General features: G+C 44.2%; 1 protein-coding gene across 1 annotated transcript in view; it reads right to left on the bottom strand.

Moving 5' to 3' along the window:
- The window catches only part of LOC117559328 (sodium channel subunit beta-1-like), a 32,747-nt gene extending 18,975 nt beyond the window's left edge, over positions 1-13,772 (bottom strand). Inside the window, exons 1-2 of the mRNA XM_034236049.1 lie at positions 13,454-13,772; positions 5,096-5,210 (exon numbers count right to left, since the gene is read on the bottom strand). Coding sequence (XP_034091940.1) covers positions 5,096-5,177 — 82 coding nt within the window. The 5' untranslated portion in view covers positions 5,178-5,210; positions 13,454-13,772. The remainder of the gene's footprint in view (positions 1-5,095; positions 5,211-13,453) is intronic.
- Positions 13,773-14,426: the final 654 nt, after the last annotated feature.

Consider the following 14,426-nt stretch of genomic DNA (forward strand, 5'->3'; position numbering starts at 1 on the left):
GTGGAGGCGTGACACACGGCCGGACTTATCTCAGCCAATGACAGCTCTGCATGCTTCCCCTGGATATTATTTTAGTAATTGCTTTCATCGCGACGCGATGTTTACAGAGAGAACAGCTGTGAGGTCCGTGCAGAAAGCAGAGCAGTGTGTAAAAATATATATCACACAGTAGCCTATAACAGGCCTACATTACTCTCTGTATTTATTTGCTTTAGTTTAGTAGATATCTACAAACAAAGAGTCGATATTTTTCTAAGACCATATGCTTCACATAATAAAATACACAACGGCTGTAGTCTGATTATATGCTTTAGGAGCTGTGTGTGTGTGGTACAGTGTGTGTGTGTGTGTGGTATAGTGTGTAGGTGTGTGTGTGTTACAGTGTAGGTGTGTGTGTTGTACAGTGCGTAGATGCGGCGGACAGACGGGTCTCAGTTGGTTTGGTGTCCTCTGCTTACTTTTAATACTTGTAAATACAACTTTTGGCCCGTAATTTAAATTCCCCATTTCAGCAACCAGAGAGAGGGGGGGATATATCCAGTCTCTGATAGTGTTACGTTATTATGAGAGTGCTCTCATACTTGTTTGATTCTGAAATGTATATAAATATATGTGTGTGAATATGTCCGCATCTGTAGCCTGTTATTGTCTCATTATACCGCACTGTCAATGAATATATCAGTCAGTCAATATATAAGTCGTCATGAACACATCTGTCCATCAGACAGAGCGCTGCTGTGCCTCCTGTCATCATTAATGGACGTCTCTTTAAAATGACTGCTCAGAGGAGAGGAGTTCTCATTTCTCTAACCGCCTGCTGCTTCCCCTCCTCTCTCCTCGGTTCCCCTCCTTGAGTCCTCCGCTCGCATCTCCTGTGGGCAGGACTAAGTCTTGAGGATAGGAGTCGAGGATAGGAGTCGAGGAGGGGAAATTAGAGTATTGAGAAGCCTCTAGGGCAGAGGTCGGCAACAGGCGGACCGCGGTCCGGATCCGGACCCAGACGCCGACCTATACGGACCAGGACCTATAATCAATACATTAATAGGGGATTTCAATTTTGACGGGCGATTCTATTTTAACTGCCGCCGACAGGGGGCGAAAGAGACGAGTGAGCGATACAGGGAGATAAACACAGAAGAAGAGACGAGAGAGTGGCAGAAGCGGAGAGGAAAGTGAGTGAAGAGAATAATTAGCGATACAGGGAGAGAAGCGGAGAGGAGAGTGAACAGGCGTGTTAGCGGCAGACAGGGAGAGACAACTAATGACACATTGCGCTCTCCACGAAGAGGAAAGTGGACAGTGAGAACAGAGCTTTTAACCCTGAGTGGACTCATTCATGTTCATCCTGCCCACTGGGAGCACAGAACCAGGGGGTCTCATTTGTTCAGAGACCGTGGCGCTCATTAAAAGTGCCAAAACCGTGTTGACGTCACAAAAAACAAGCAGTCTCAGAGCCCAATATGATCAGTCCACCAGAATCAAAATTAAAACTAAATATCGTTCCAGGGCAGGCTAACCGAGGCTAACCAATGAGCACCTGCATGTGTGTATGAGAATGGCCCTGACACCATTTCAGCCCAGAATCTATGGGATTAGTTTTGTATCATAAAGATAAAGCAACACTTTCTCAGAATAAAGCAAAATTAAAAAAACAGAGTCAAGCAAAATAAAATACATTTCAAAAATAAAACTATAAATTGCAAACAAATCATTTGCGTAATCATGTAAACTATAAGTCTTTTTTCTTTGTTTTAACATAGGTTTTTGTTTGCAGTTCTTGTTTCTTCTTTCTCAATGATCAGACTTTTGCTCTCGCTGCAGCTCTTCTCGTTTGTGCTCCCTCATTTTTTATTTTGGACGGTAGGTTTTCCTACAAAGTTAACTCAACCTCCATTGATTTTCATATCAAATTAGCGTGTTAATAAAATAAGCTATCATGGCTTATACTTGCATATCTAAACAGAATCATGAAAGCCTGTTGGTAGAGTCAGGCACACGAGTCCGTTTGAGTGTGTGCGCCGGTGTGTCTGAACGCTCACTCACTGCTCGCTTTGTAGCTAACTGTCCCTGCTATTAGGCTACTTAGCTTGCATTGTTATGGATCTAAAGTTAGCAAAAGCTAACTTTCATAGCACAGCTTTACTTCTCACTTAACACAATAAAGAAACAGACCGTATAGTACAGTACAAACAACACAAATGATCAATACTTACATATATTTTCACTTGTAGTATTATAATGCTGGTTCTTCTGCGGGTCTTCTATCCACGCTCAGCTACCGCAGCTGCCTGCACTGTACAATCGCTGGAGGACTGGGCTGTAACTCAAAAACTGAGTAGCCAATGGGGACGCACCCCTGAAAGTCCCACCCAACTGGGAGGTTTGTGTCAAAATCTCAAACAAAAAGTGAAGGAGTGCAAATGAGAGAGCTGCAGCGAGAGCAAAAGTCTGATCATTGAGAAAGAACAAACAAGAACTGCAAACAAAAACCTATGTTAAAACAAAGAAAACAGACTTATAGTTTACATGATTACACAAATTTGATTTGTTTGCAAGTAATAGTTTTATTTTTGAAATGTATTGTATTTTGCTTGACTGTTTTTTTCCCCTTTAAACTCATAGTTTTGCTTTATTCTGAGAAAGTGTTGCTTTATCTTTATGAAACAAAACTAATCCCATATTAGTGGCCGACTCCGCCTACTAAGGGCTTCTCGGCAACTCTGCAGAATCCTATGGGTGACGTCACGGACCCTACGTCCATTTATATATACAGTCTATGGGTGGGAGCTGATATTATGGTGAGCTGGCCCTTTAACTGAGCTCCAGGGGGGCGTGGTCAGCCTAAAAATGGCATCAACAGATGATGCTCATTTAAAGGTCCCATGACATGGCCATTTCTACTGATCATAATTCCATTGTTGAGGTCCACTAGAATATATTTACATTGTTTAATGTTCAAAAATCACATTGGTTTCTCATACAGCATCTCTGTATAGTACGTGTATTCACTCTCTGTCCTAAACGGCTTGTTGGAGCTCCTACCCCCCCTCCCTATGAGCCCACTGTGCTCTGATTGGTGAGCTCGCCCACTCTGTTCTGATGAGTCCATCACCGTTACAGCGGAACATCAGTGATTATGTGTTCAGTGGCGGAGCTGGGGGGTGGCTGAATCCTCAACACGTTCTCACTCCCAACCCGTCACATGTTGACGGTCGGTCAGGGCCCCTCCCCGGCACTCTATTACGGACAGGGTACCCCTTGAGAGTCAGTTTTCAACGGGCAGGGCGTCCCATAGACGGGCAGGGCGTCCCATAGACCTCCCATAGCGTTGATAATACGCCATGAGAACGCTCCCCGACGGTCGGTTGTTATTGTCAATATTAATATAATAATTAGCCAAACTCGATTTCGCCGATTTTCTCGTTGCCCCAGCTGGTCGACACCTCTTTTAGCAGAAACAAAGGCTACATTAATCTATTAAATCGATGTTAATCCATGTGTGTGGTTGTGGAATTAATGGACGTGTCGTTGTGCGATTGCGTTGGCCAGGCAATCATTTACAAACTCTTCAACTACAACCCTAATTATATTTAAAAATATTTTAGAAGGCCTCATGAAATAATTTAATGTAAATTTAAATTTAAATGTGAAGGGATGTGTGTAATGTGGTGATTGACATTATTCACCCACGGATCTATGGGTTGGGGTATTGTTCCGCACGGACATTTTAGTTAACCGGACTTCCTGTTGATGTGAAATCCGAAAACATTTAAAAAAAATAAAATAATACTTTATTCCGAGTTTGCTTGCTTTTCTCTTTGGAGGTCATCACATAACGGCATTGTAATACACGGTTCGGCTGCATTAAATATTACATATCTGCTGTGGTTCGCTATTTATAGAGCCGTGGTGAGAAGACTTCTAGACAAACAGGAACAACTGCCGCCGAAACTGAATATGTGACGTGGATCATAAATATATCAGCAATTAAACAACATCTTTGCAGTATCAATACTAATTCGGCTGACTTTTATATTTGATCCAATCGGTATATTGGTATATTTACACCATAACGGTGCACAGCTGATAGAAAGGGACACCTGGTGGTTAAAGCACATTATTGAAATGTATTATTTTTATTATTAGATATTAATAGGAGACACAGAAAGACAAACTAATAAGGCTTTATTTAAACATTAAAGAATATAGGTTAAGGTCTTATTTTGAATAAGAAAAAAGCGGCGCTGTAGTCTGCCACAAAAGCAGTGAAGAAGACTTCCCTTGCATGGTTGCCATGGTTGCCCTTCTGTTTATTCTCCGCTGAGGCTCTTTTTCTCCCTCCCCGAGGCAAGCGTTTGCGCCTCCTGCTTTAAAACAAATGAATAATGACTCTATATAATCATATGTAAGGGAGAATGTGTAGCGACGCGGTCATTATGTGGAAAAGAACACCGACAGGCTGATCAGGAGCCCGACGAGAAGCGGAGGGATCTAGATCGGCAATACACACCTATTGCACAACCCTCATGGCCAACATTTAAAAAGTAGATTTCCTTACATTTGACTACATTTCATTTCATGTGAATGTTAAGAAGCTTTATGGACATAGGTAGGAATGAGTGCTTATAGCGGGTCAGCCTGCTCTTGGGAACCCTGAATCTTCTACCAGAAGGTAGGAGCTGGAATTCTGTCCGAATTCTGTCTGAAAGCCTGTCCGTAGGCATGTGCAATGCACTCGCAGAGCCAGCCTGCCAGGCGTTTCTTGGACATTCCCGATCACCCCGCCCCCAACGCACACAAACAGCTGTTGGGTGCGTCTAAGGGCAGCCGTGCGCTCCACATACCATGCTAGCGCACACACCGGGCAGAGGAGGTACAGTTTAGTTTCCTTGGCCCTACCATGGGGGTAAGACTAAAACCCCCTAACTGAATAGCCCCCGACCTGAACGCACTCCTTAGGCTCTTGGGCACAAAGGAGGGGTTCGGTCTGAGTGTCGTGCCGCGCCGGTCACCCCGAATCAGTAAACAGCTCGGGTGCACCGACAGAGCGGTTAACTCGGACACTCTTTTAAGGAAAGATAGTGGATGTACTTACCTTGACCCCGCGCTGGCTGAGGAAACAGAGAGACAAGAGCGAAGCCTAGCAGGCAGAGACTCAGTCCGACTGAGAAATGCATCCTGGAAGCAGCAGACAGGAGGGCACGACACACCTGGAGAAGTAAAAACAAGTATGAGAAAGACAGATGAGTGAGGAGAAAGCAGGGAAAAGGACAGGAGGATGAGACGCAGGTAAAATAATTTGAAGGAAAGAGTGAGTCAAATAAGGAAGTACAAGTGTAGCGACAGCAGGAAACAAACAAAGTCGCTGAGAGGCTGAGGCCGGGCCTGTTTGATGTTGTATGACACGCTAAAAAAGTACTTGCTGAGATCAAAAGCTCTGTGTCGTAGTATTGTAGTTTAATGACAAAAAACTAGGTGATCAGACATATACATTGTTATAATAATCAAAGCAATCGTAAATCTTGCGGTTCACGCAGGTGAACAGGATTATAATGAGTGCCGCCCATATCCATGTGACCCAAGCCAACCAATCAATAGTGATCAAACAAATATCTTATATTAAAACATAAAGGATTACTAAACACGTTTCATGGCTCCTACAACAAGGATTTGAGGAGTAGAAATTGAAGAAAAAGAGAATGTGTGAGGGGTATTGTGGGAGAAGGGGGAGAGGAGCACAGAGAAAGCGAAAGGGATTTAAACACCGTGAAAAAGGATTAAAATCTCTGTCGCACAAAAATAGCATGTGGTTTTAGCAGGTATGGATTTGTAAAAGTAGAGAAAGAAAATATGAATAGACATCCATCTGTAGGTAAAGCCATCCTTTGATGATATACAGACATGTTCACTTACATCACAGATGTTATGACCCTGTCCCTCCCATCAAATCTCTTGCAAACTGATGACCAATTTTCTACAATTTTTGTAACTGCAAAAATCTCTGGTTTTCCAAATAACACCTGTTTGGCTAGTCTGTAAGTGTTCCCTTTTAGATGCACAAGTCAAGATCTATTATGAAAAACAATTCTTTGCCATTTTTGGACGTTAACAAACTACTTGCTCATCAAGATAAGGCACATAAAGTAGTGACTCTAACACATTAGTATACTAAGTGCATAAAAATATCTCACTGTCATAGTGTCTCCATCACACATAAAGCACAAAAATCCCTGCAGAAGATTGAAGGTGCAACAAGCAACACAACTCTGACCATATAAGCGATCTAACACCTGGATTTGATCAATGCAGTAAAAACACAATAAATGTCGACGGATTTACCAATATACCCCTGGTTTGAGTAAAATGAAGGTTATATTCAGCCTTTCAATGATTGTTGATTAGGATAATAATACAAACAAACATGTAAGTCCCTGTCGAGTGGATACTACTGTTCCGTCTTAGTTTAATTGATTGGTTATTGAATGCAGCTGCTAATGCCACATGCAGTGCTGTGTAGGCTTTGTACTGTATTTATATGTACTTCTAACATTCCTTACTTAACAAAGGTGACACTTAATAATACTTTTTTTTTTTTAACGTACATGTACTTCAAAACGTTTTTCTTGGTTGAGAGAAAACAAAAAGTGACAGCTTTGGTAAAAGTGCATTTTCAACAATCATCATATAGTAGTATTTGTATGCATCAAACTCAAATAAAACACAAACTCAAATACATTTTTTTCTTTTATCGAAGATGAGCAATATATACAACCAGATATATTCATAGAAAATAATAAATTATAATTGTAAAAAAAAAAGAAATGGAAAAAATTAATGTTAAGTCCATCCATCCATCCATCTTCTCCCGCTTATCCGTGGTCGGGTCGCGGGGGTAGCAGTTCCAGCAGAGAGCCCCAAACTTTCTTTTCCCTGGCCACATCAACCAGCTCTGACTGGGGGATCCCAAGGCGCTCCCAGGCCAGCGAAGAGATATAATCCCTCCACCTGGTCCTAGGTCTACCCCTTGGTCTCTTCCCAGCTGGACGTGCCTGGAACACCTCCCTAGGGAGGCGCCCAGGTGGCATCCTTACTAGGTGCCCGAACCACCTCAACTGGCTCCTTTCGACGCGAAGGAGGAGCGGTTCAACTCCGAGTCCCTCCCGGATGACTGAACTTCTCACCTTATCCCCAAGGGAGACGCCAGCCACCCTGCGGAGAAAACCCATCTCGGCCGCTTGTATCCGCGATCTCGTTCTTTCGGTCATGACCCATCCTTCATGACCATAGGTGAGGGTAGGAAGGAACATGGCCCGGTAGACAGAGAGCTTTGCCTTCTGGCTCAGCTCTCTTTTCGTCACAACGGTGCGGTAAAGCGACTGCAGTACCGCTCCCGCTGCTCCGATTCTCCGGCCCATCTCACGCTCCATTGTTCCCTCACTCGAGAACAAGACCCCGAGATACTTGAACTCCTTCACTTGGGGTAAGGACTCATTCCCTACTTGGAGTGGACAGTCCATCGGTTTCCTGCTGAGAACCATGGCCTCAGATTTGGAGGTGCTGATCCTCATCCCAGCCGCTTCACACTCGGTTGCGAACCGATCCAGTGAGTGCTGAAGGTCGCAGACCGATGAAGCCATTAGAACCACATCATCTGCAAAAAGCAGTGGTGCAATCCTTAGTCCACCGAACTGCAGACCCCCTCCCCCACAACTACGCCTCGAAATCCGATCCATGTATATTACAAACAGGATTGGTGACAAAGCGCAGCCCTGGCGGAGGCCAACCCTCACCGGAAATGGGTCCGACTTACTGCAGAGGACCCGGACACAGCTCTCGCTTTGGGAGTACAGAGATTGGATGGCCCTGAGTAGAGACCCCCTCACCCCATACTCCCGCAGCACCTCCCACAGTAACGCCCTGGGAACTCGGTCAACCAACGTTGATGAGACGTGTCAACCATGACAGTCCCTCAACACCCAGAGCCTTCAGCATTTCTGGGTGGATCTCATCCACCCCCGGGGCTTTGCCACTGTGGAGTTGTTTGACGACCTCAGTGACCTCCCCCCGGGAGATTGGTGTTGATCCCCCGTCATACTCCAGCTCGGCCTCTAACATAGAGGGCGGAGTTGTCGGGTTCAGGAGTTCCTCAAAGTGTTCCTTCGAACGCCCTAACACTCCATCAGTTGAGGTCAACAACGTCCCATCCTTACTGTACACAGCTTGGATGGTTCCCTGCTTCCCCCTCCTGAGGTTTCGGACAGTTTTCCAGAACAACTTTGGTGCCGCCCGAATTAATGTTAAGTGTTTTTCATAATAAAAATAAACTTGCTCATCTTACTGTATATGCTGAATTGGCCTAACAACAAACAACTGGCCTAACAGCAAATGTCTATATCCTGTGTTGGTCTAACTTGCTCATCTGTGTGCAACTTTGGGCTGAATGCCATGCATGAAAGGTGCTGTATAAATTATTATCGCTCTTTCACTCTGAGACTCATAAGGCAGTACTAGATTTAGTAATATTACCATGAATCTAGCTATTTACCGTATTTTATTGGAAAACATCTCTAAAACTCTAAAAAAAAGTCGTATTGCTAGTTTACAATATGAAGGCCAATTCGACCGGTTGGTTGAGCCTATTTTCCAAAAAATAATTGCACCCTTGTTACAAAAATGTTTTGTGCATCAAGTTAAATAATTCTGTTCAGTAAGTGCTCTGACACTAAAATATGTCAAAAATGATATGGTTACCTTACAAAAGTTGACCAAAAGAGTGATTTCTTCAGGAGTGATTTTTAGCATGCCAAATTTCTCAGTGGAAGCTAGCTGAAGGGCTTTCTGTTCAAACCACAGCGACATCTGGAGGTTGTGTTGTGCATAACATGTCAACCAAACGGTAGAGCTGGCTGAATCAGATGGAGTTACACTTTTTTATTGTTTTTTCAACAAGATATCGAGACACAAAATGTGCTCTACTAAATGGTGGTGCTGGCTGTTAAAAGTTAAGACAGCATCATCATCATCAGGAAGGATTTCAAGATGGCGCCTGTGTCGGCTCGCCGCTCCCTCAGCTCTCTGCCTTTAGCTATCCTGTTTTTGTTGTATGTATGTCAGAATGTCTCTGCTCTGCTCATCTATGATCGCCAAGCTCTCCTCCACCTCAGACCCTCATTGGAGTTGATATTGCTGCCCAAACTCACATCTGACAACCATACATCGTCCCCCTCTACTGTGGGATATTCCCTCCTACTTGCGCCGGCTGCCTCACCGAAAGCGCTTTAGACGCCGGGGAAAGCGTGCTGGTGCACTGGTCTCTTCACGCCTCGGATGTCATGGCCCTCCCGCTGCACGCCATGTGAGGGATCGATGGATTGATTCGCCGTATTCTTCCGGAGCTGCGGCCTCTGCTGGGCCCGCTGCCAGCCCCTCCTGCCCGACTGACTGCTCCCGGCCCGCGCGGTGTCCAACACGCAAATCTTCGTCAGCTGAGACGAGCTACTCCTTCCGCCAGCCCGGAGCGACCACTTAGCATGGCTTTGCTAAATGCTAGGTCGATAGCAAACAAAACGTTCCTGCTAAATGACTTCTTCACCTCTCGTGAACTGGATTTTATGTTTCTGACGGAGACCTGGGTCCACGCTGGCGAGTATACATCGTTCTCTGAACTTCTTCCTCCTGACTGTACATTCTTCAGCTCTCCCCGCACCACTGGCCATGGTGGGGGCATAGCATCAGTGTTTAGAGCTAGCCTACAATGCCGATTGCTTCACCATGTAACTAGCTACGCTAGCTTTGAGTTGCAGCTTTTTGAACTGAACCCGGCCTCACCTATACTCTGCGCAGTCGTGTATCGTCCGCCAAAATGCAATAAGGATTTCATAAATGACTTTTCTGACTTTCTGTCCGGGATCATGGTGAAATATGATCGTATCTTGTTCTGCGGAGACTTCAATGTTCATGTGTGTTGCGAGTCAAAACCTCTGGTTAGGGACTTTTTAAATCTCCTTGATTCTTTTGGTCTCGTTCAGTCCGTGGCTGGCCCAACACACGAAAAAGGACACACCTTAGATTTAGTATTATCATTTGGACTGTCTGTCTCTGTGGATGAAATCTGTGCAGCAACGCGTATCTCAGACCATTTACCGGTTCTGTTTACAACCTCGATCCCCTCCGCAGGAGTCGAATCACGTGCCCCTGCGCGCCGTCTGCGTTCGATTAACCCCTTGACTGCCTCACAGTTTTCTGATGTTTTTAATGCTTCTCTGATCTGTAAATTAGAGATGAACTGTGCTTTTAGTGCTGATGAGCTTATCTCCATGTTTGACTCGACATGTACCCAAATATTCGATTCTGTTGCTCCTTTTACGCTTAGACGCACCAAAATTCTCTCACAGCCGTGGCTCAATGACTGTACTCGTGCTCTCAGACGCGCTTGCAGGCGTGCAGAGAGAAAATGGAAAAAGGACAAACTCCATGTCTCCCTAGAAATCCTTCGTGCTTGCCTAGCTGACTACCAGACGGCAGTCAAAGCAGCCAAAACACAGCACATTTCTCTGTTAATCTCCAAAAACAGCCATAAACCTCAGGTTCTTTTTAATGTCCTCGACTCGATCATTAATCCCTGTGATGTTTCTCCAATTGTGCCATCGACTACTCTCTGTGATAAGTTTCTTACATTTTTTATTGAAAAAGTATCTGCTCTTAGGCTAGTGCTACCCCAGATTCTGCTCCCTTTCTGTGCCCTGCTGTCCTCAACCACTTTGAGCCTGTATCCCTCGTATCCCTCTCTTCTCTCTCGGATGTAGTCATGCACCTGCGGCCGACAAACTGCACCTCAGACAGCATTCCCTCTCGCCTTCTCAGAGACGTCTTCGAATCAGTTGGAGCAAGTATTTTATTACTTATAAACACCTCTCTTAGCTCAGGATGTGTCCCAGCTGCCTTCAAACATGCCGTGGTCAAGCCACTACTTAAAAAGAAAAATCTTGACCCCTCCATTCTCGCAAATTTTAGGCCCATTTCCCAGCTACCTTTTTTATCAAAAGCCCTGGAGCGAGTAGTCTACGCCTAGCTGCAGTCTTTCTTAACCACGCATGGCATCCATGAAAAGTTTCAGTCTGGCTTTAAACCCATGCATAGTACTGAAACAGCCCTTTTAAGGGTTTTTAATGATCTGCTCCTAGCCGCCGACTCAGGCAGCCCAGCTGTCTTGGTGCTGTTAGACCTGACAGCTGCCTTTGACACTGTGGACCATAGCATCCTGTTTTCACGGCTTGAACAGTCCGCAGGCATCACAGGCTCTGCCCTTGCAGGTCTTACCTGACAGACCGTAGCTTTTTAGTGCAGCTAGGTGCCTTCTCCTCTGCCAAAGCCCCTCTTACCTGTGGGGTCCCCCAAGACTCAATTCTGGGCCTCATCCTCTTTTTACTGTACATACTGCCCATAGGTTCAATCCTCACGAAACACAATATCCCCTTCCACTGCTACGCGGACGATGTACAGATCTATCTGCCTCTCAAAGCAAATGTCAACTCACTACAGCAGTTGATGGATTGCTTAACAGAGTTAAAATCCTGGCTGAGCAAAAACTTCCTCAACTTCAATGAGAGCAAGACCGAGGTAATCTTTTTTGGACCCCAACCTCTAGCCTCTCCGGTTGATATTCTGGGCTCCCTAAGTAAAAACATCCTCCCCTCTGTCTTGAACCTTGGAGTGACCTTTAATAGCACTTTTAAATTCGACAGGCAGGTCAGCACCGTAGTAAAATCCTGCTTTTTAAAATAAGACTATTGGCCAAAACCAAGTCGTATTTATCTTTTAAAGACCTGGAAAGGGTTATTAACGCCTTTGTGACCTCAAGACTGGACTATTGTAACGCTCTGTATGTGGGTATGGACCAGGCATCAATTAAACGCCTGCAGCTAGTCCAAAACGCAGCTGCACGTCTCCTGACTGGCCACAAAAAGCATGACCACATCACCCCAATTCTGGCCTCACTACACTCGCTTCCAGTCCGGTTCAGAATTCATTTTAAAATCCTTTTATTTGTATTTAAAGCACTAAATGGGTTGGCTCCGGCCTATATAGCTGAACTCCTCCAGCGCTACACCCCAGCCAGAGCTTTAAGATCTGCTGACCAGCTGCTGCTGGTAGTGCCTAAGACCAGGCTCAAAACCCGAGGGCACCGAGCCTTCGCAGCAGCTGGCCCCAGGCTCTGGAACACTCTTCCCCTCCATGTGAGGTCGGCCCAGACCCTAGGGGCTTTTAAATCCACACTGAAGACACACTACTTCTCTCTGGCCTTCTAGTTAGAGTGGGGTAACGACTCCTGACTGTTCCATGTGTTGTTTTTATCTGTTGTGATTTATTGTGATGTAATGTGTTTTTATGTGTTTAAATTACATGTACAGCACTTTGGCTCGACCAAAATCGTTTTTAAATGTGCTCTACAAATAAAACTTAATTTGATCAACAGGGTGTGTCACTTTGCTGAAGGATAGACCAGGATATTCTCTAAAGATTTCCCAAGGGGTAAAAGCTGCTGCTGGAGTACTGACTGGAAGTAGTGCTGATATCATGTCTACCATATCCTCTTAAAATACTCAGTGCAACAATATAAGCCTAATGACACATTTGTATTTAAGATGCATTCTTGTACTAAGGAGGGGAATTTGAAAGAGAATAGCTGAAAAAGTACTTGTTGGTGTAGTTAAATTAGTATACTGAGTCAAACAGTATCACTCTCATTAAGAATTTATGGCAGAAAATAATTGTATCTCTCATCAAAGATAGCAGACAACATGCATTGTTGTAGTCAAGAGGGGAGTTTGACAGAGGATCACTCAAAAAGTACACAGTAAAAGTAGGCTACTCTAAATAGTATTTATCAATCCTCAACCTCCAAGCTGTTTTAATGTAGTTTTGAAGAAAAAACCCTCGATGCTGACTTGACCACGCAAACGGGAAATACGCCCGAATCAATGCAGCAGTGTCAGTAACATCATACAGAGCAATACTCATACTTTATAAGATAGGGATTCATGGCTGACAGTGCAAGACAGATCGTGAGACAGACAGACAGACAGACAGACAGACCGACAGACGCGCACACACATACGCACACACACACACACGGACAGACTGTCTTCATGTAGCCATATATTCAATGTATATGTGTGCTAACACACGCACTGCACTGTCTAGGCAAAGAGTATGAACCTTTATTTTGAAGAGTAGCCTACAAGGGGCAAACTAGCCAATCAGAAGCAAGGAGGCACTGGAGACCCACCCATCTATAGAAACGAAACATTGCGTGGTAGGCTATACTTGTTTTAACAGTACGAACAGAAAAATGAAAAAACAAGCTGAATTTCCGTTTTGGGGCAAAATTGAAAAACAAAACAACGATTTAATGTTTCAATTAGAACTAAAAAAACAAACGGTTAAAACGTACCTTTGTCCTCCTCTCCTCGAGTCGTGTCCTCGCAGAAAAAAATGAATATTCCTCTCCTGGGAAGGTGGAAGGATTTCACCTAGGCCTATTTAATGGCCCCGCACTACATGAGATGCTCCTCTTGCGTGAGCGCACGGGGGTGCAAAGAAAAAGCAAACCCTCCACAAAAGAACACAACATCCGTCCTCCTGTGCCTGATAACGGTGTGTTCCCTGCGCCACAGCGGCACCTCTGTCGCTCAGATCAGAGGATGCTGCAGATGCACTGCGGTAAAAAACCTCCGTGTGTGACTGAGCGGATCCTGCTTGTGACGCCTGCTGTAGTTCCAGGGGCGGATCTAGACAAATATGCATGTGGTGGCAAGAGGGTGGCAGGAGATTTTGAGGGGTGGCATCCCCTGGCAGAAGTATATGCTGATTTAATCGCAGTGAAATCAATCAATGTTAACTTGAAAAGCCACAATATTGATATTTTAACTCAATTACATTAGGTGACATTATTGTGGCACATCAGTAAAGCCTTAAATATAAATATATGAGGTGGCAGGTTTACATAATTTAATGAATTGTAACTGAACAATAACAAATAAAAGACCAGCAAGGGTACCACATATATGCAGACTGCTGCAATAAGTACATTAATTAACTGTCTCATCAATGTTTGTCTGAATTAATATGATAATATTAACAATCATATTATTCCTATCAGCTGTCAATCACTGTTATGATTCATTCATTTATTATTCAATAAACTATATTTTTTAGAGGAGTTAATGATGAATGTTCCTCAAGATGCTTGCTCACCCTCCTTCAAATTTGAAAAGACAAGTAGCCTAATTACTATCATATATCAAAATTCAAAAGATTCAAAGGAACAGTTTAGCGCCCCACGACTTTACTGCAAACAACCTTGACTTTACATCAGAAAGAACAAACATTAAAGAAGTGACTAACTGCATCAATTAGGGTTAAAA

The sequence above is a fragment of the Gymnodraco acuticeps genome, unplaced genomic scaffold, assembly GCF_902827175.1.
Source record: "Gymnodraco acuticeps unplaced genomic scaffold, fGymAcu1.1, whole genome shotgun sequence".
NCBI lineage: Eukaryota > Metazoa > Chordata > Actinopteri > Perciformes > Bathydraconidae > Gymnodraco > Gymnodraco acuticeps.